Here is a 21,982-nt window from a genome sequence, read left to right on the forward strand (position 1 = left end):
ATAATTAAATGATAGAATGAAAAACTATTTATTTAAATTTTGTAATTTTTCTTTTTGAATTTATAACAAATGACTTTAAGAAATTTGAGATGATTGTTTTGTTTATATTTTTTATTATTTGTCTATTCTAATGATAATATATTTTTTTTAACTAGTCATACATTTAAATTTAAACTACAACATTAGACATAAAACAAGCATCATAAACATATAAAAACACATAAAAATATAAATAAATTAATTTAATGTATATTAATATAAATTTAGTAGAGATCTATTAAACCAACATCACATCATTAGTTATTGTAAACACTCTTTAGTTTGTTCTCAATTAGATTCTTATTTTAAGTATAAACAAAAAAATTGAGTACATTTATCTAAAAAAAGTTAGTACATTTACATGAGTATTTTTTTATATTAAAATAAAAAATAAAAAAATATTTTTGACCCAATTTAAATTAATTAATTTTATTTTTTATTAAATTTTTCAAAAAATTATTCAGGATTCAAAAAAGATGAAAGATTAAAATCACGCAGTTTTGGAAACTGCTGCTTGCACAATTTTCAAAATTCTTTTAATGTATTTATTTATTATTTATTTATTTAAGATGATCAAAACCGTTTATGTTATCAATGGCTTAGATTGCGTTACTTTTCTCTCTAAAGTAAATAAACAACTTCAGAAGAACCAAATCCAAAAAAAAGGATGAACGAGTCTATCGGTACGTTTTTTTATTTTTTATATGATATAATAAGAATTTAATTTTTATAAATAGACGGTACAAAATAACTTTACAAAAATGTCTAATCTCATATTATCACATCATTAAAAATATATCATTTTCAAACTCATTTTTTAAAAGGTCATCTAAACATAAAATTTAATTGGATAACTATATAAAATTATTTATTTTGTTAATATATTAAAATTAAACTTATAATAAATAAAAAATCATATATCTCTATTCAGGGTATTAACCTCAGAGATACAATGAAAACAAATTATAAAAAAAAAAATATAAAATTATAACAAATTAAATGTTAAATTTTTTAAAATATTTTAAAACATTTTTGTAAAAAAAATAGAGAATATATAAGCTAAGAAGCTAAAGGTATTGGATGATTGAAAGAAAGATCTTGCTGACTTGCTGTTGAAGAAGATATGGGGGAAGGGAATTAGAGTATTGGACAGAAGAAAATTGAGTGGCTCTTGAAATCTCAGAAAGCCGAAGAAAACAGGTGGCAGTGGACAGAGAATAAAAAATATTGAAGGTATTCCAATTTCCACAGAAGATAGGATAAGACAAAGATGTTGGTTAAGGTTTGTGAAGGAAGGGCAACTACTTGATCATGATTCGTGAGGCTGGCTGTCATCTTGTACCATTTGTACGTACTACGTAGTACGTACCGCACGCAATAATTGGCGGTTCCCAACTTCCATCCATCTACAATACGTTCTGCATTTGTTTTTTGAGAATTAAAAACATTAAAACAAGGCATATAATTTAATATTTTTATGTTTTATTTAATAATAAAATAAAATAATATAATTTATTTTTATTTTTTATTTAAAAATTTTGAGAAAAAAATATAATAATAAAAAGTATAATTATAAAAAGTTAATAAAAATAATAAAAAATAAAAAATAAAAAATAAAATATATTTTTTGTTAGTATATTTATATTTTTTCTGTTAAGATAAACATAAAATATATTAATTTAATATCTTTAAATATAATATCTTTATTTATATCTCATCTCTCAAACATAATTTTATATTTTAATATTTCTGTTTTAGTGTTTTGTTCCTATAAACAAATACAATCTTACATTCACAAATCACAATACTCACTCCGGTTTTTAATCAATTTTATTTAAAAAGCTGTAAGCTAATTGTTGTACTCTATTTATTATTAGAGGAATTTTCTTAGTATGTATTGCATTCATTTTACATTGAATCCTATATCAATTTATATATTGTTTTCTATTAAATTAAATTTTATAATTAAGTTCAGATTTTAAAAGGTTTATAGAAGTAAATAATTTAATTTAATTTTATATATTGTTTTCTTTTAAATAATTCAAGGGATTAAGTATGATTTTGATTTCTAAGTTAGGAATTGAAAATTTATTTTGTCTTTTGGTCTTTTTTTCGCTACAAAATGGTCCCAAAAATTTAGCTTCATTTTAAAATCGTCATTTTTACTAAAATTTTATTTTTAATTACCATTTTACCCCTAATTAAAAAAAAAGAAAAACGGGTTAAAGGCTGGGAACAGGGGAAGGGTTAATCACTCAATCACGCTTTCGACATTGACGCCAGCAGATCCGGCAAGGTGGACATTGTGCGCCGCTCGCTGCTCGCCGTTTCTGCTTCTCCTCCTCGCTCGGTCGCCGGTCGTCGCTGCTTCCTATCATTAGAACTGGGATTAACAGCCCAGCTAGGAGCCTTGGTGCTGCCATCATCTTCAACAGAGACCATGCATGGAATGATCAGGTATGTCTTTTTCGTTTCTGGCTTTTTTTTTCTCACTCATTTCTTTTTGAATTTCATATCTCCTTTTCTTCATTGCAGTGGATTTTCTGGGTTGGGCCTTTCATTGGAGCTGCTCTTGCTACTGTGTACCACCAGACAGATAGTCATCTGATTTTGCTTCTGATTACGTTGGGCCTTTTTTTTGTATTTTTGCTTCTGTTTATTCTTCTATTTCACTCTAATTTTGATTTTGTTTATGCTTCTTATTACATTGATTTTGCTTCTGATTTTATTATTGTTATTGCTGGTTGTTGTTGCTTCATTATTGCTACTATTTCTGATTTATTTCTGGTTGAATTTGGGGAAGAAGGGGAAGGAGAAGGGGAAGGGGAAGGGTTGTTGCTTCATTATTGTTGTTGTTTCTGATTTATTTCTGGTTGAATTTAGGGAAGAAGGGGAAGGGGAAGGAGGTAGGGGAAGAGTATTTTAGTCCTAATGACGATTTTAAAACTAAGCTAAACGTTTGAGACCATTTTGTAGCGAAAAAAAGGTCAAGGACGAAATAAATTTTCAGCCCCTACCTTAGGGACAAAAGTCATACTTAATCCTAATTCAAGTACTCAATTTTAGGCTGAGATTGGCACCAACCTATCATGAGCATGGAGAAGTCTTCTAAAAGGTCATAAGGCATTAGAGAAGGGTGAGATAGGGTCACCTTGGCGTAGTCCTCTTTTCATTTGGAATGGCTCAGTTGGGCTTCTATTGACAAGAATTGACATTGCTGCTGTTTTGAATAGTTCTTGTATCCATCCCCTCCAAATGGCACCAAAACCCATGCGTTCAAGAACAAGATCAACAAAGCTCTATATAACAGTGTCATACGCTTTTCTAAAATCTAACTTCACAATGATCCCCTTTATTTTCTTCTTTTTTAGCCATGAAACTCTTTTGCACGCAATAAGGTCTCCATCCAGGATTTGTCTATCTTGTATAAAAGCTGTTTGAACTTCACCCACCAAACTTCCCAACACCGCCTTTAACCTTTTTACCAGAATTTCTTAAATAGTTTTATATATGCTTCCAATCATACTAATAGTTCGAAACTCCTTCATCTCGCTCGGGGTGTCCATTTTTGCAGCTAAAGTGACCCAAGTCATGTTCAACGATCTCGGTAAGAAACCATATCTAAAGAAACTCGCCACCGATTCACTAAACTCTCCTCCAATAATTTTCCAAGTTTTCTTAACAAAGTACATATTAAGCCATCAAGACTTGGTGCCTTTATAGAGCCACAACTCTAGACCATTTTTTTTTTATTTCTTCCATTGTCAGCTGTTTTTCAATATCATCTGCCTGCTCACTAGATATTCTACTCAGCAACCCCTCCTTGATCTTTATCTCTGGCATAACCTCTTGGTGGTATAAGTTCATGAAGAACTTTCGAGCTTGTTGTTTGATTCTTCTAGGATCCCTTACCCTTCGACCACCGCATCTTAACTCCACCACTTGTTTTCTTCGATTTCTAATTGTTGCCATAGTATGGAAATATCTTAAATTTTTATCCACCTCTTTAATATATTTTTCCTTGACATTTGCTTCCAATATTACCCTTTCCTCTTATACCATAACTCTGGTTGACCTGTCAATGCCTTCCTTATACTCAGATTGATCTGTTCCTCCTCCCCTCTCTCTAACTTGATCTCCACTTTGGCTATTTCTTCTTTAAATTTGTTTATCCTTGCATTGATATTCCTAAAAACTTCTCTGTTCCATCTTCAGATGTGTTTCTTCAACAATTTCATCTTGTCTTGAGTTGGAATGTTACCCAACTTGAGCCATTCTTCTTTTATCATTGAAATAAATTTTGGATTTGAGAACCAAACATCTAGGAATAAAAAAGGCATGGGTCCCAATTCGTAGAATCTGGTTTCAGCCATGACAGAACATGGTCAGATTTTGAGCACTGCACCACCTCCAATTTGAAATGCGGGAACTTCTGAATCTACACTGGGTCGACACAAATCCTATCCAATATACTCGCTTGACTTTCCCTTCTCCACATGAACATCCTACCATGTAAAGGCAAGTCCACTAAATTCATCTCTTCCATCCATACTTTGAAAACTCTCATACCTTTCTCACTGCATCTCGCCATAAACAACCAAAATTGCTATCTCAAAATTTTCCTCCTTTAGTGTTCCCCTAATACGGATCCATCTACTTCCAACTCTCCTTTCTAGATCCATGAAGCTATCTTTGTCCCATATGCATAGTAAACCCCCGCTAGCCCCACTAGATTCTACTGTAACCCAGTCAAAGTCTCCTTGTCCCCATATTTTCTTCACAATATTTACATTTATCTCTTTCATTTTTGTTTCAACTAAACCCAAAACCCATGGATATAATTCTTCACCATCTCTTTCATACAACCTAACTTTTTTTTACTCCCCAGGCCGCTACAGTTCCAGAACACAATCATTGAGTCAAGATTAAGTCACCAACCTGGTTTAGAGACGGTTTCTTTTTGCCTCTGACCCTTGTTTTGACGTTGATATCTTCAGGAATCTTTCTTGAGTTTTTTCTCACTTTCATCAGGAACTTCACTAGTTCATCCTCGTTATCACATTCCATCATAAGCTCTGAACCCATTCTCCATGATTTGATTGCAGCCCCTTCAATGTCATCTTTCTCATCTCCTTCATCAATGTTACGTCTAATCGTTTCTTCTTTTTTGCAAAATTTCCTTCCCTCACTTCGTCTTTTCTTGACCTTTGTTCTACCTCCCTTCTCTTTTGTGAAGCTATTTTTTTCCTATTTTTTGCAATCACTAACGAAATCCTCTTTCTCATCGTTGCATCTGGAGCTTTGTTTTTTCTTCCTTTTTTTTCCTAACGTTGCTTCACGTGGCTTTCTTTTTCTTCCATTGTGATTACTTTCTTTAGCTTGGGCTAATTCACATCATATTTTTTCTTTAGGGGCTCCCATATTCAATTCTCTCTTTTTAATGGACTCCTCAAAGCCTAGTAGTAGAATTGGGTCAGAAAAAGACTCTTCCCCTTTTAGCCCGTACTCCTTTGTTTGCTCATCATGACTTAGGCCTCTTTTTAGAGCCCGTTGAGTTTTTTGGATAACTTCAAGAGAGATCCTATCATCAAAGATACATCTTGTGGATCTAGAATTTTCAAGAGGCATTAAAACTTTTAACTGTTGCAAGTCTAAACAAACACCCCTATCTTCATGCGCTTCCATATTTCTATATAACAGAATTTAGTCATCATTTAACTCATTGTCCTTCACATAAATATTCTTGATTTTCTCCCCATCTTTTGCCATGTCATCATCTTCTTCCTCAACTCCTATTACTTGACTTTTTATCTTCTCCTCCATTTTTGATCCATAAAGTTCTTCATTATTTTGCTTTTCCATCTCCGCATCCAATCTGTTCTTCCTTTCCCAAATTGCTACCTCTTTCACCTCCATGTTTTTTTATAAAAATTTTAAATTTATCACCATCCACCTCTAACATTACTCAGTCATTAATCGGTATACCCACCAGGACGTGTCCACCAAAGCTTTGATCGAGTCAAGGTTGTGTCGTTCCATCGAGCTTTCCTCTATTTTTAACACTGTATCCCAAACGACATCAATTTTGTGAGCGTTCTCCTCACACCATGCATGAAGAGGAATCCCAAACATCTCAATCCAAGCTTTGTGAGATCTATTCATTTTACCCATTGTCCATTGTCTAATCTCTCCGAAATAATTCAATAAAAAGGTGAGTTAAACGCTTCTAACATAATTTTTCTCAGAATCGAAAACCAACAACATCTTGAAGGATCATAAAGGCTTCACTTCCTTCAACATATGCCACTTCTTGAACAAAATTGTGGTTAAATCTTCTGCTTCCAAGGGAATAACTGATTTTCCAATAATACTTTTTTCTAACATATTCACCATGTTAATGTCTGACCTTCCTTTTATCTCTTCAGGCATCACTGAGGCCTTTTTATTCTCCTCTCTGTCATTCATTATTCCTTCCTTGATCGGTTGGTTCATTAGGATTTCCTTGAAAGATCTTTCACCGATGTTCTGCTTCATTTGTTTCTTTCTTTATTCATCTCACCTTCTGAACTTTTTTTGAGACTATAGTTGTTTTATCTTGCCCCAATTGTTTGTCTCCATCTAATCCTCTTTTATATCTTGCCTCCACTACTAGTAGGGATGCTCCTATCACTCTCCAACCATTGAGTTCTCTAGCCGCTCTCACCACATGGTTCTTGTACACAAACCTTACAAAAGCAAATTTGAGTCTTGTTTTTTGCCTCTGTTTTCTTGAGAGATAGACATCAACTACGTGTCCTTGCTAGCTGAATATCTCCCATAACCATTGGATTGACGTGTCTTCATGTATGTTGTCTATGAACACCGTAAATGGTCTTTCTTCTAGTTTTATAAAGCTTTCAGTTACCTTTGTGTTGTCTATGTTACTTTTGATTACTCCTTGGTGTTTATGTGGTCTATCATGTGGGATTAGACTCCGATGATTTGTTATCTTCTTCTTACCTCTACCTATTAACTCCTTGAATCCTCGTCAACACTCTGGTTTTCTCTCCCTACTTAGAACTTACTTTAGAATATTTTTTTCTGGATGTGGCGAGAACAATTTGCCAGGAACCTATATATGACATAGGAGGAGAATAAAGTAAGCTGGAACAAGGAGAAAAATGAATTGTATTCAATGTCTACATGCTATGATATTGCATTTTACTTCTACCATGTTCATGAACAACAACTAGATTCCAAATTCGGAGAGAAAAAAATAATCTAACACAATTTAAAAACTCAAATGCACACAAAAAAAATTAGCTAGAGTATTTTTATAAAATTTAAGTCACAATGACTTACATACCATGAAGAGGTTTCACTCCAGATTAACCCATGTCTCAGCGCTTCGTCAGCAATGCCACCAGCACCTATAATTTTTGTTCCACTACTTTTTCACCTGCCCATCATTATTTGCAATCTAGTCTAAGTTCGAACAACTACTCATTCCGACGAATCCACAAGACCAAACACTATAAAATGGCTCAACTCAAGCTTAAACTTCATCAAATTGAGACTACACAACAAGAGACTATTAACCCGGTTTCTCTTCACACTATAGAGATCTGGCTCGCACAAAATTTATAGATTTTTAAAGGCAAATACTTCTTACTAGAGAACATTTTGGCTCAAGTAGAAATTTTGGCTATAGAGTTCATGAACCGTCCCTTTTCTTTTTCTTCAATAATTTTTTTAATGCAAAAATCTGCTTGTAATACTTACGTCGATTTTTTTTAATATTGGGCCAGTTTTGGTGTGTTTGCTGGAAATGGCCTGTTTAATGTGTAATCCAGTTTTATGAGAAACAAAAATGGAAATGCCAAAATCACCAGGTCCAGTCATCAAGCCTAAATGAAAGGGGCGAATTGATGGTTGTTCCCAAAAAACCCGAGTGCAGCATTGGAGATAGAGGCCCAAATTAAGGGGCAGTTTTGAAACTTGAATAGAAAATGGGGGCAGCGTGTCTGTAGCCCGGGGGGCGAATTGATGGGGAGAGGGCAAATGTCCACAATACAGCTGGCCAGGAGGGGGGAACGCATGGCTGATTGGGCAGATTGCATTGTCTCTTTCTTCATAGGTTCACCCAATAAAGTAGTTAAAAATTGGATGGCAAGTAGTAAAGTCACTTTCATTTCTTTAGTTACTAAAAAATTTTTACAAAGAGGGAGGAAGAGTTCTATGGATGGTTGTAACGACCTAGCTTCTAGCATATCATGACCAATGCTAGCTGCTAGGCACTACTACACGGCTTTCCCTAGAGACTTTAGACCCTATATTAAATATATACATATGAGCCTGTAGTGCTAATTGAGATCGCGTGTCAGATATATAGATATAACAAAATAGATAATAGTTAAATAGATAATATATACATGAAGCATAGAAAATACAGAAAACATAGTAATATCATACATATATGCCCAAAGGCTCATTTAGTACATCATAATTCACACCAAGTTACGTCGTTGCTTATTCATGCATGAAAATATTTACAGACTCCATATTTATACTAATAGGCCTTGACTCACAAGAGTCACTGTAGTCTGGGACCCATTCTAACTTGTTTATATAGGTATTTACAAAAGCACCTAGCACTCTAAAAGTCTATACAAAGAGAGGGCAAAGACAACTACTACTAGTGCTACTATTATAACTACTGCTGGTCATCGATCCCTGGTAGCTGAAGAAACATGAAAGTGCTATATGAAAGTAAAAAAAATTCGCTCTGACCCTCCGGTAATGCTACTGCTGCTCGCTAGCCTGAAGACCGGAAACTCAAAGAAGATCTCGCCGGTTTGCATCTGTGGAATGGGGAAGTAAGGGGTGAGAACCTAAGGTTCCCAACAGGGTACTACACAAGAATCCTATGGGGTTCCGCAGCCTAAGTCTAAGACTTAGCGCAGTTAGGTTGGTAAGTCACACAAACAAGTACAAGTACAAGTATATAGCAGAATAGTAAACAAACACAAAGTACAGGAAGCAGAGACAAAATACAATCACAGGTATAAGTAAGCAACCACAAACATAAATAATACAGCAACCAAGTATGATGCATGTCTAGTCCTATGCAGGCCATGAGCTCATGCGTCAGCTGACTACCCGCAACCCGATGTTACCTAAGAACTAGTCCTGGATATGGTTTTCCAATTGCGTCCATCCGTGTATACGTGTCGATGTGGTTAAGCATACCACCAGTCCGTGACAACAGGCAATCGTCGCAAAGCTTAAGCCAGAATATATGCACAAAGGGGAAACATAGTTTTAGTAATCAGTGGGTAAATACTGCCTCCAAACAACCTCTAGCACCTAGGGATTTACAGTTCTTTTTCCGCGACACATCTCAACAAACTTTATCTCTAAGGGACTTCTCTGCCCTTCTTTTTAAATAAGACCTGTGCCCGGTTCTTTCTGAAAATATCTCAGCCTTGTTACATATTTTACCATTTTGTCCTTGGAATTCTTGTATATTTCCAATTTTTCCATTTTCATACATAACTTCCTTTTTCTAGTTTTCTTTAGGCTTTTAGTGACGCTTAGCTTTCACCATTGTTGTTATTACTTCAACATTTTACCCTCATATTTTTTTCTGAACGACCTTCTTATCCTTCATTAATTTAATTAATTATTTTTAATTTGACTTTATGTCTAAAATTACTAATATTCCCATAAGTACTCTAGTTTTACCGTTTAACCTGATTTACCGTCAAAATATTACCGGGTTAATTCTAATATTTTTCTATGACCAAATTATCCATAATATTTTTAATTAATATCAATTCTACCCTTAGGGACCTAAAAGATCATTTCAACTTTATTAATTTATTTACTTATTCTAGTTACCACTTTTTACCGTTTTACTTCTAACTTTTACTAAAATTTTTATTTAGACCCGAAACTTTATTATAATTATAATTTTGACTCAACTAATTTAAATAATTACTATCTTACCCCTAATGATACTAAGTTCAAAATTTTATTTATTTTTTATTTAAATTATAGTTTTAACTCTCTTTTTACCCAAAAATGACCATAACACCTTTTTTACTTTTACACCTTTGTTCCATAGGATTAAAAATAAGTTTTCTAACCTCTTTTTAACCCTTATACATGTGACTTTCATGATCATCTAGTGGCTGGATTTCTAGGGGTGTAATTTTTCATTTTTATCCACTTTTAGTGACTTTTAAGGCTTGAAACTTGAACCCCAAGTGCTCCAAATAATTTCAGTGGTTTCATACAATTTTTGGAGGCAAATAAGCTTCATTTATCACTCTAATAACAGTCCAAAAACATAGAAGCATCACTAAATTTTCAGAATTAAGAATCAAGCACAAAATCACCACAAAGTGGCTCATATGAACACCGAAAACAAGCACAAGCATACTCTAACTAATCTTAACCCTTACCTCTTATGTAATTCAGTTATTAAACCTTTCACACACTGCAAAACGTGAACACAAGGGCAGAAGCACAGCTGATGATGGTGCAACTTTGTTTTAGGCTGAAAGTATCGCAAAAACGTCGAAATTCAACCACTTTGAACTCGAATCTCTCTAATTTCTTAGGCGTGCTCCATGGGTGCTTCAAGATGAGTTCTCTATACATGGAGGAGAGTAATAATTCATCATAGCTACTATTTTTAAAATAGAAAAGGAAAAGAGGAAGAACAAGGGTTTATCTAGCCGAAATTTTGGTATAAATGCAAGGATTAGCGAAAATGGGCAACAGTTTATGCTTGTATGGTTTGAGTCCTTGAAGAACACATGAAGAAAAATGAAAGAAGAGTTGAAATAGTGGCTGGAGCACAGAGAACAAGTTTAAGAATTTTCTGTCTTCCTCTCTCAAGAATTTGGTCAAAAGAGTGTAAAAATGTGTAAAGTGTTCTGTGAATTTTGTGGCAAATACTTCCTTAAATAAAAAATCAACATCTTAGTGAATTTATGATGGTAAAAGAGGCTGAAATTTTTGTAGTCAAGGGTTAGGATTCAATGAATAAGAAGCGTGAAAACGAAAAAACTTAGACAACGCTTGCATATCGAACTTATCCACAATTAACCGCAGTTAGTTACTCGAGGTTAAATGCATAGCAGAGAGGGGTGAAAAGCTGAGATAGTCTCGGCCTAGAGGTTGGGAAGGAGATAGAAGTTACTTGGATGCCATGTAAGAAGATTTGGGGTCTCTAGGAGTCATTTGCGGAGTATTAGTAAAAACTTCAGTTCAGGTAACTTTTACTGTGCGCTAAAATAATTAATGGCTAATATTTATTCTTAAAAGAGTAAATCATGGATGGATGACTAATATAAATCTTGAGGCACATTTAGTTGGGAAGAAATTATTTTGACCATTGATTTCGAGGTTTTCGGTTACTAGAGTTTTTCTCGACGCATGCATAACTGTCATTAAAAGTGAATTCTCAGCTCAAAAAGTTTCTAGTGAAAAAAATAAATCAATGGTAAGCTAATATTTATTATTTACTAGTCAAATTTGACTTAGGGGAATTAATTACCCTCATAAAGTTAATTTTGACCATATTAATGGCCTTTTTTTTAATTTTTAATTTTTTTTTCTTTTTTTAATTTTCGTTTTTTTTACCATTGGGTCGGCCTCACTATTTCTTATTGGGGCGTGATTCGAGATTTTGTGAAATAAATTTTAAAATATCCAGAAAAATCTGTTTATCGAAAACCGATTCTTACATTCTACCCTCCTTAAAGAAAATTTTGCCCTCAAATTTCAACTATGCACATGAAATTATAATGACATCCATATCTTGTGTTATGGTTAAGGTTCTTAATTAGTATAACACTCACCTCAAGCGAAGTGACTGGATCTAGTGGCGCTTGTTAGTAGTCACGGTAAAACTCTACTCTGTTGATGGGGTCTAGAGGCCCTATCTGAAATCCTCTTGCGGCAGTTCCTTACCAGATGTCCCTCATTATTGCAGTAGTAACATATATTTGTACCAAACCGGCAAGGCCTCCCGCCATGATCTTTTCCACACTTCGGGCATCTGAGGTCATCTTGAGTTTATTGAGGTCTCCCTGTACCCATCCTAGATTATGATTATTGTTATTACCATTGAAACGAATGGGAAGGTCACCTCTAGGTCGGTTCCAGTGCTGTTGTTGTCCGTTAGATTTGAATCTCTACCCTGAGGGGCTAGTCTCCGATCGAAACTATATTGTGCAGCCTCTCGATGATTTGCTCGTGCAACTGCCAGCTTCTTTGAACATTTCTCTGCCAGTTAACTCTTATTGACTAATTTAGCAAAGTTCCTGATCTCCATTAGACCCACTAAGGCTAACATCTCCTTCCTGAGACCTCCCTCATATTTAATACACTTCCACTCCTCATATTTTGCAAGATTTTCCTGGCAAAACTTCGAAAATTGACATAAGTCCTCGAATATCTGGGTGTACTCATCCACCGTCATGCTTTCCTATCTTAACTACAGAAATTCCAACTCCTTGGCAGTGCGGGCAGATGGAGGGAAATACTTCTTGTAGAACTCAATGTGAAAGTCACCCAAGTAATCTCAACGCCTCCTTGTTCCAACAACTGGCTCATTCCCTGCCACCAATGATGTTCATCCCCCTTCAGCATATAAGTGGTGAACTCCACTTGTTGTTCTTTAGGGACATTTTGCACCTGCAGAGCCCGTTCTATGGCACAAAACCAATCATCTGCCCCAGTTGAGTTGATGGTTCCAGAGAAATTGGGTGAATTAACTTTAAGGAAAGATGCCAAAGTCATTAGCCTATCCCCTTCGGGTATGCTGTTTTCCAATCCATTTTCATTTCCATTACCATTCCCATTACTGTTCCCATGCTGTCGTTCCATTCTTCTCACCGCTCTGTTAGTTGCAGCGACGGAATTACGCACAGCTGCAGCCATTACGTTCATAGATTCCAACAAGGCGGCTGGGTCAAATGTCGGCTCAGAACTCAGACTCGATTGACGGGGGCTATGCCTGTTTGCAGACATTGAGGTCATGTTAACACAAAACGATCAACATTAAGGTGATCAGTCTTAATATATCCAGTTTAAGTGCTAACATTTTGAAAATAAATGCTCACAGACCATCATGCAAAATGTATCATTAGAGACACCCTAGCAGCATGGAAATACACAAGCAGAGCATGCGGTGAAGCATGGTCAGTCCATCCCCAGGCTCTACCAGGGATGAATTGCTCTGATACCATTTGTAACGACCCAGCATCTAGCATGTCATGGCCAATGCTAGCCGTCAGGCGCTGCTACACGGCTTTCCTTAGAGACTTTCGACCCTATATTAAATATATACATATGAGCCTGTAGCGCTAGTCGAGATCGCGTGTCAGATATATAGATATAATGAAATAGATAATAGTTAAATAGATAATATATACATGAAGTATAGAAAATACAAAAAACATAGTAATATCATACATATATGTCCGAAGGCTCATTTAGTACATCATAATTCACACCAAGTTACGTCGTTGTTTATTCATGAAAATATTTACAGACTCCATATTTATACTAACAGGCCTCAACTCACAAGAGTCATATAGTCTGGGACTCATTCTAACTTGTTTATATAGGTATTTACAAAAGCAACTAGCCCTCTAAAAGTCTATACAAAACAAGGGCAAAGACAACTACTACTAGTGCTACTATTATAACTACTGCTGGTCATTGATCCCAGGTAGCTGAAGAAACACGGAAGTGCTGCGTGAAAGTAAAAGAAGTCACTCTGACCCTCCAGTACTGCTACTGTTGCTCGCTAGTCCCAAGACTGGAAACTCAAAGAAGATCTCGCCGGTTTGTATTTGCAGAATGGGGAAGTAATGGGTGAAAACCTAAGGTTTCCAGCAGGATACTACACAGAAATCCTATGGGGTTCTGCAGCCTAAGTCTAAGACTTCGCGCTGTTAGGTCAGTAAGTCACACAAACAAGTACAAGCACAAGTATATAGCAGAATAGTAAACAAACACAAAGTACAAGAAGCAGAGACAAAATACAATCACAGGTACAAGTAAGCAACCACACATAGATAATGCATCAACCAAGTGTGATGCATGTCTAGTCCTATGCAGGCCATGAGCTCGTGTGTCGGTTGACTACCCGCAATCCGACGTTACCTAGGAACTAGTCCTAGATATGATTTCCCAATTGCGTCCGTCCGTGTATACGTGTTGATGTGGTTAAGCATACCACCAGTCCGTGACAATAGGCAATTGGCGCAAAGCTTGACACCATAATATACGCACAAAGGGAAAACATTGTTTTAGTAATCAGTGGGTAAATACCCGCCTCCAAACAACCTCTAGCACCTTGGGGTTTACAGTTCTTTTTTTGCAGCGCATCTCAATAAACTTTATCTCTAAGGCTACGTTTGTTTTCGAGAACAGGACAGGACAAGACACTGAGAACAGGACAAGACAAGACACTAATGGACAGAGACACAAAATTTTGTATTCTTGCATTCTGTTTGGCGATAAACTAGAACAAATTATGAAAATTCAATTTATTCTCATTTTTTCTATTCAAAAAATTTGAGATGAAAAATATAATAATAAAAAATATAATTATGAAAAATTAACAAGAATAATGAAAGAAAAAATAAAAAATAAGTTGTGTCCCTTGTTAGTGTCTTTGTGTCCTTTCTGTCAGGATGGACACAAAATACACTAATTCAGTGTCTCTGTCCATGTCTCCTCTGCCAAATACGATTTTGTGTCTCTGTGTCCCTGTCCTAGTGTCCTGTCTCTATAAACAAACGCAGCCTAAAGGACTTCTCTGCCCTTCTTTTCAAATAAGACTTGTGTCCGGTTCTTTCTTAAAAATATCTCAACCTTGTCACATATTTTACCATTTTGTCCTTGGAATTCTTGTATATTTCCAATTTTTCCATTTTCATACATAACTTCCTTTTTCTAGTTTTCTTTAGGCTTTTAGTGACGCTTTCACCACTATTGTTATTACTTCAATATTTTACCCTCATATTTTTTTCTAAATGAACTTCTTATCCTTCATTAAGTTAATTAATTATTTTTAATTTGACTTTATGCCTAAAATTACTAATATGCCCCTAAGTACTATAGTTTTACTGTTTAACCTGATTTACCGTCAAAATGTTACCAGGTTAATCCTAATATTTTTCTATGACCAAATTATCCGTAATATTTTTAATTAATATCAATTCTACCCTTAGGGACCTAAAAGATCATTTCACCTTTTATTAATTTATTTACTTATTCTAGTTACCACTTTTTACCGTTTTACTTCTAACTTTTACTAAAACTTTTATTTAGACCCAAAATTTTATTATAATTATAATTTTGTCTCAACTAATTTATATAATTACTATCTTATCCCTAATGATACTAAGTTCAGAATTTTATTTATTTTTTATTTAAATTATATTTTTAACTTTCTTTTTACCCAAAAATGACTATAACACCCCTTTTACTTTTACACATTTGTTCTATAGGATTAAAAATCAGTTTTCTAACCTCTTTTTAGCCCTTTTATACGTGAATTTCATGATCATTTAGTGGCTGAATTTTTGGGGGTGTAACTTTTCATTTTTATCCACTTTTAGTGACTTTTAAGGCTTGAAACTTAAACCCTAAATATTCCAAATAATTTTAGTAGTTTCATACAATTTCCAGCAGAGGCAAATAAGCTTCATATATCACAAAAATATAGAAGCATGACTGAATTTTCAGAATTAAGAATCAATCACAAAATCACCACAAAGTGGCTCATATGAACACCAAAAATAAGCACAACCATACTCTAACTAATCCTAACCCTTACCTCTTATGTAATTCAGTTATTAAACCTTTCACACACTACAAAATGTGCACACAAAGGCAGAAGCACAATTGATGATGGTGCAACTTCGCTTTTGGCCAAAAGTGTCGCAAAAACGTCGAAATTCAACCACTTTGAGCTCGAATCTGTCTAATTTCTTAGGCGTGCTCCATGGGTGCTTCAAGATGAGTTCTCTATAGATGGAGAAGAGTTAGAATTCATCATAGCTACTATTTAAAATAGAAAAAAAAAAGAGGAAGAACAAGGATTTACCTAGCCAAAATTTTGGTATAAACGCAAGGATTAGAGAAAACGGACAACAGTTTGTGCTTGTATGGTTTGAGTCCTTGAAGAATACATGAAGAACAATGGAAGAAGAGTTGAAATAGTGGCTGGGGCGCAGAGAACAAGTTTAAGAATTTTCTATCTTTCTCTCTCAAGAATTTGGTCAAAAGAGTCTAAAAATGTGTAAAGTGTTTTGTGAATTTTGTGGCAAATGCTTCCTTAAATAAAAAATCAAAGTCTTAGTAAATTTATGATGGTAAAAAGGGCTGGAATTTTCATGGTCATGGGCTGGGCTTTAATGAATAAGGAGCGTGAAAACGAGGAAGCTTAGTCAGCGCTTGCATGTCGAACTTATCCACAATTAACCGCAGTTAGTTACTCGTGATTAAATGCACAGCAAAGAGGCGATAAAAGGCTGAGATAGTCTCGACTTAGAGGTTTAGAAGGAGATACAAGTTACCTGGATACCAAGTAAGAAGATTTGGGGTTTCTAGGAGTCATTTGCAGAATACTAGTCAAAAATTCGGTTCGTGTAACTTTTATCGTGCGCTAAAATAATTAATGGCTAATATTTATTCTTAAAAGAGAAAATCATGGATGGATAACTAATATAAATCTTGAGGCACATTTAGTTGGGTAGAAATTATTTTGACCACTGATTCCGAGGGTTTTGGTTACTAGAATTTTTCTCGACGCACGCAAAACCATTAAAAGTGAATTCCCGACTCTAAAAGTTTCTAGTGAGAAAAATAAACTAATGGTAAGCTAATATTTATTATTTACTAGTCAAACTTGACTTAAGGAGATTAATTACTATATTAATGGCCTTTTTTTAATTTTTAATTTATTCTTTCTTTCTTTTTTTAATTTTCGTTTTTTTTTACCATTGAGTCAGCCTCACTATTTTTTATTGGGGCGTGATTCGAGATTTTGCGAAATAAATTTTAAAATAATCAAAAAAATATGTTTACCATAAACCGGATTCTTACAATGATTCTAAGAAAAGCTTCTCTGGAATAGAATAAAATTTCAATATTAGAAGAGCGAAGCAAACATGGTGCTTCATGATCTCATTAAACCTGAAAAAAACATTATTTAATTTCTAGATCATCTTATATATGTAAGTTAATTTATTTAATATTAATTTTAATTAGTGTTAGTGTTGACCGTATTAGTTAATATTATTTAGAGATTGTTAATATATTATAATTTGTTAGTGTAGTTTAAAAATTTAATTTAGTTAAGATATTGGTAAAATAATCAGTGCTCTAATTTTTAAATGTTAGAATATATAAAGTAAATTATTTTAAAAAATATTTTGAGTTAATATAAAGTTGATATAATTAGTTAAAATTTTAGATTCTGTACTTGAATTTATTTTGTAATATATATAGGTATAACTAACAAAAATAATACGTGATTAATAAGAGTGGAATATCAAAAAGTTGTAATTAATATTTAAAAAAAAAGAATACTAACGATAATAATATGTGTAGAATGAACATATTAAAAGCTATTATTAATATTTTTTTTTAAAAGTAAGTTTAAAAGCGTTTGCTAGTATATTTACTAATATTCGTTAAAATATGTTTATTAAAAAGTTATAATTCTATTATAAATGATAATAATACTAGAAGATAGATGGTATGATTTTTATTGTTATGTTGCCTTGTTAAATTTTAATAACAAGCATGAATGTTTTTTTTATTATCTTAATATTTTAATATATTTTATTACGTTAGTATATTTGTATAGAAACACTGTCTTTTTTAAAAGGAAATAAATTGTTATTGAGAAAAAAAACGATAAATAAATAGAAATTTTTTATAAGGTTAGTTTTTTAATAAGTTTAATTACATGAATTATTAAATTTATTTAGGAATAGTATTTTTTACATATGTAGTTACTGTATTTAAATATTAACAAACACAAATCATTCAAAGTCCAAAGGTGAGAGTTATAATTCGTTTGTTTTAAGTTATATTTCTATTCCAATTATGAAAAAAATTAAAGATACGTACTTTAAATTTAGTTCTTATCATATTTTTTTTATTTGTTGATCAGGGTTTAAGATTATTGAAACTCAAATATTTGAATGTGTTAGAATTATGTGATTCAATTGCTACTGAATTTTTAAACGAGACTGAGTTTGAACACATATTTCATATTGGAAGAGTACAAGAGTACTTGGCAATGTTAACAGCATTGGTTGAAAGATGGAATCTAGATACACATACTTTGCACCTTTTGACTGGTGAATATACGGTAATTTTAAAAGATGTAGTAATGATTCTTGGCCTTGGAAGCAATGGCATGTCAGTTTCAGGGTTAAGGATAAGTAGTCACAGCCTCCTTAGTGGATGAGTGCATGGATCAGTTTGGAAATGCACCCATAGGGAAGGATTGTCGCAAAAGTTTCATTAAGTTGACCTAGCTTAGGCGGTATAAAAATAATGTAGACTTGACTGATATTGTTGCTATACAAAGGTATGTAAAAGCTCACATTATGATGTTATTTAGTACAACCTTGTTTTGTGATAACTCTGGCACCGGAGTCCATTGAAAATTTTTACTGTTGCTCCGTGAATTTCACTGGATAAGGGAATTTAGTTTCTCCTCCATTTATGGGCTTGGGAGCGGATGCCTTTACTAGCTCCAATTCCTCAAACTCCACGGTTTTCACTAGCTTACCGGTACGTGTTACTTTGTATAATGTGCATAGTTTCTAAATTCATGCTTTTCCTTTGACTTAACTGTGTTTCGACAGGTGGTTGATTGGACATCTCTGTCGAATGATTATAGAAATTGGACAACATGACGGTTTAGGGAGTTATTGGACACGATGGATGATGTTGTTAGGGTATAGATTCATATCTTAACTTAGTTGTCATTTAATGTTCATTTATAATGCTTAGCATCTGTTTTCGATAAAATGTGATTTTTTTCCATGTTGTTGCAGTTTGTGTGAGATTTATACAATCAAAACAGGCTTTCTTCCCACCTGGTGTCGGCAGATATCTGTCATGATAAATTATGTTGGAATGCGACGGTCCCTTTGGTCTCATTTGAGTGCGTGGAGTGGCATTCAATGGATAGGATGACAAGATAGTTCGGTATGCAACAAGGCATTCCGGGAGCCACCGCAAGGGATCTTGGCGGTGCGCATAACAATGTGTTGACTGGACCAAAAAATTTGAATTGGATTGTAGCGTACAATAATTGGATATCAATGTGGCAGGACTGATTTAATTGCCGACTTACTAATCTTAATCCGGTCATTACTTATGATGCGGATGAGTTTTATATGAGTTGGTACATATGTCAATTTTCAAATCACTTGTTGTTGGCCACAGTCAATAATCCTGGTGAACAATCAGTACCACCACATCCATAGTCACAAACACATCCACAACAAGAAGTTTGACAGGGTCCTGAGATGTTGTCTTTTAACCAAGGTTGTGAGAACCGGACCGGTCATCGAACCGGTCAAGTGACTGGTTTAATGGTTCAATCGTAGTTGAACCGTGGTTGAACCGATTTAATTAAATATAGAGTGAAATTATAAAAAATTGAATACATAATTTTAAAAAGTTAAATTCAATAATTTTAAACTAATAAGATTCAAAATTTAACAATTTCACAAAATGAACAATACATAATTTATCATTAAAAGGCCATAAACAACTTCAAATGACAATATTCAAAACGCACATAAATGACAAATGACAAACACAATGTTTTGCAACAAAAAAAAACAATGTTCAAAAAACAATACTTCAACTAAACAAAGACACTACTCATCAGAAGTCATAATCATCATTAAGTGTTCCGATGTCTCCATCATAAATCGGTAATCCAAAGCCAGCATCTTCAGAAATACCACCAAAAGAAGTATTTGAGGATTGAATTACAACATCAGGCATATCCACTTCAACTTCCATGTCTCCACCATCTAATAAAATAGAAAGAAAACTCAATAAGAAATCAATGTTAATGACATGTATCTTTATGGAAGGAAACAAAGTTTGCTATGTCACTCACCATTAGGATACGAAGGCATAGCATTATCAGTGTATATTAAACTTTCAATGCCTTCAACATCTTCATTAGTAAATTCAGGATCATCCTCATCTGTCATTACCCAAAAATCTACTGTGTCAATGCTTTGAATGTCAATTGGGTCATAATTCCTCTTCTTTCGATGCAACATAGATTGAAGGCGTAGGTTATAGGTGACATAAACAATGTCACTTAACCTTTGATGCTCTAATCGGTTCCTCCTCTTTGAATGGATTTGTTCAAAAAGGCTCCAGTTCCTCTCACATCCAGATGAAGAAGAGGTTTGATGAAGAAGACAAACTGCCATTTTTTGCAAATTAGGAGCACTCCCACCGTGTAGCCTCCACCATTCACCTACGTAGATATAAAAATCAAATACTTTTTAATGTTTACCAATTATCACCCAACATAATAAACTTTGATACTAAACTAAACTTGGATATGAAATAAGTCAAATAACTTACTAGGTTCGAGTCTTGATGCCGCTCTCTTAGCACTTTTCCTCCCAAAACTTTCTTTACAATCTCGATACAGCTGTATCTCTTGCATTGCAGCAACTGAGTCATCACAAAGTGTTTCAACATCAAGCAAATCAAGTAAAGATCTCAAAACATTTGCCTTCTCAACAAAACCCTCACTGTAGAAAATGCCCGGATTTAAAAAGTACGCTGCCGCATGGAGATCACGCTTCAAATGCTTATCCCAACTTATTTTCAAGATACTCGTGTATGGCGTATAAGCAGCTTTCCGATTTCTGAACATGGTCTTGATAGCCTTTTTTTCTCTTTGCATGCCTTCATACACGATTCTCAAAGAGGGTTTTTCATCAGCATCAACAAGCCTCAACAACTTAATAAAAGGACCAACAATTTTCACAGTGGTAAGACAGTCTTGCCAAAATTTACTGTTCAAGACAATTGAACTAACCATCTTTCCATTAGCACTTTTGGATAACTTATGAGAAGTAAAATATTGGTCTACCATCAATGTCTGTAAATCTACCTTGTGATCATATATACTTTTCAAAGTAATAAAAACAGTGGCAAAATGTGTGACTCCTGGTCAAACAATTTCTGTCCAACTTTTTCTTTTTCTAAGCCAAGACAATAAGATCATATGATTGTAGACAAATACAGTCACTTTTGAAGCACGGAAAGCAAGGTCAGATAAATGAGGAATACTTGCAATATCTTTCAATATAAGATTGATACAATGGGCAGCACAGGGAGACCAAAATATATTTGGGTATTTTTCATGAATAAGTTTTCCAGCAGATACATAATTAGCAGCATTATCAGTGACCACATGCACAATGTTACTAGGCCCAACCCACTCAATAACATCAGCAAACAAATTAAACAATGCATTGTCAATTTTTATCACATCAGAAGCATCAACAGTCTTAACAAACGACATACCAGCAGGACAATAAACTAGAAAGTTAATTAAAGTTCGTTGCCTTTGATCAGTCCACCCATCTGCCATCAGTGTACAACCCGTGATTTTCCATGAGCTCCTATACTTTTCAACCAGCAACTGACACTCTCTCTTAAGATCAACCAGCAAATGAACTCTCATTTTATCATATGACGGTCCCTTAAAACCAGGTCTAATTGCAGCAACACCATCCAATGCAGGTTGAAAGTAAGGTGATTGAATTGCATTGAAAGGAATACATGCATCAACAATCCATTTGGCAAGTCCCAACTTAGCCTTGTGCACAATTTCTTTGCTAGCCAAAACACTTCTCAAAGTCGG

The 21,982-nt window shown here is 34.1% G+C and overlaps 1 protein-coding gene across 1 annotated transcript; it reads right to left on the reverse strand.

The window, feature by feature from the left end:
* Positions 1-19,965: 19,965 nt before the first annotated feature.
* On the reverse strand, positions 19,966-21,208 carry LOC107460863 (uncharacterized). Its single transcript, XM_021128824.2, has 3 exons — positions 20,689-21,208; positions 20,207-20,578; positions 19,966-20,117 (listed from the first exon to the last, which is right to left on the reverse strand). The coding sequence occupies exons 1-3, from the start codon at positions 21,206-21,208 to the stop codon at positions 19,966-19,968; spliced, it is 1,044 nt and encodes a 347-aa protein (XP_020984483.2).
* Between the last annotated feature and the right edge of the window lie 774 nt (positions 21,209-21,982).

The sequence above is a fragment of the Arachis duranensis genome, chromosome 8 (genome assembly GCF_000817695.3).
Source record: "Arachis duranensis cultivar V14167 chromosome 8, aradu.V14167.gnm2.J7QH, whole genome shotgun sequence".
In the NCBI taxonomy this organism is placed as follows: domain Eukaryota; kingdom Viridiplantae; phylum Streptophyta; class Magnoliopsida; order Fabales; family Fabaceae; genus Arachis; species Arachis duranensis.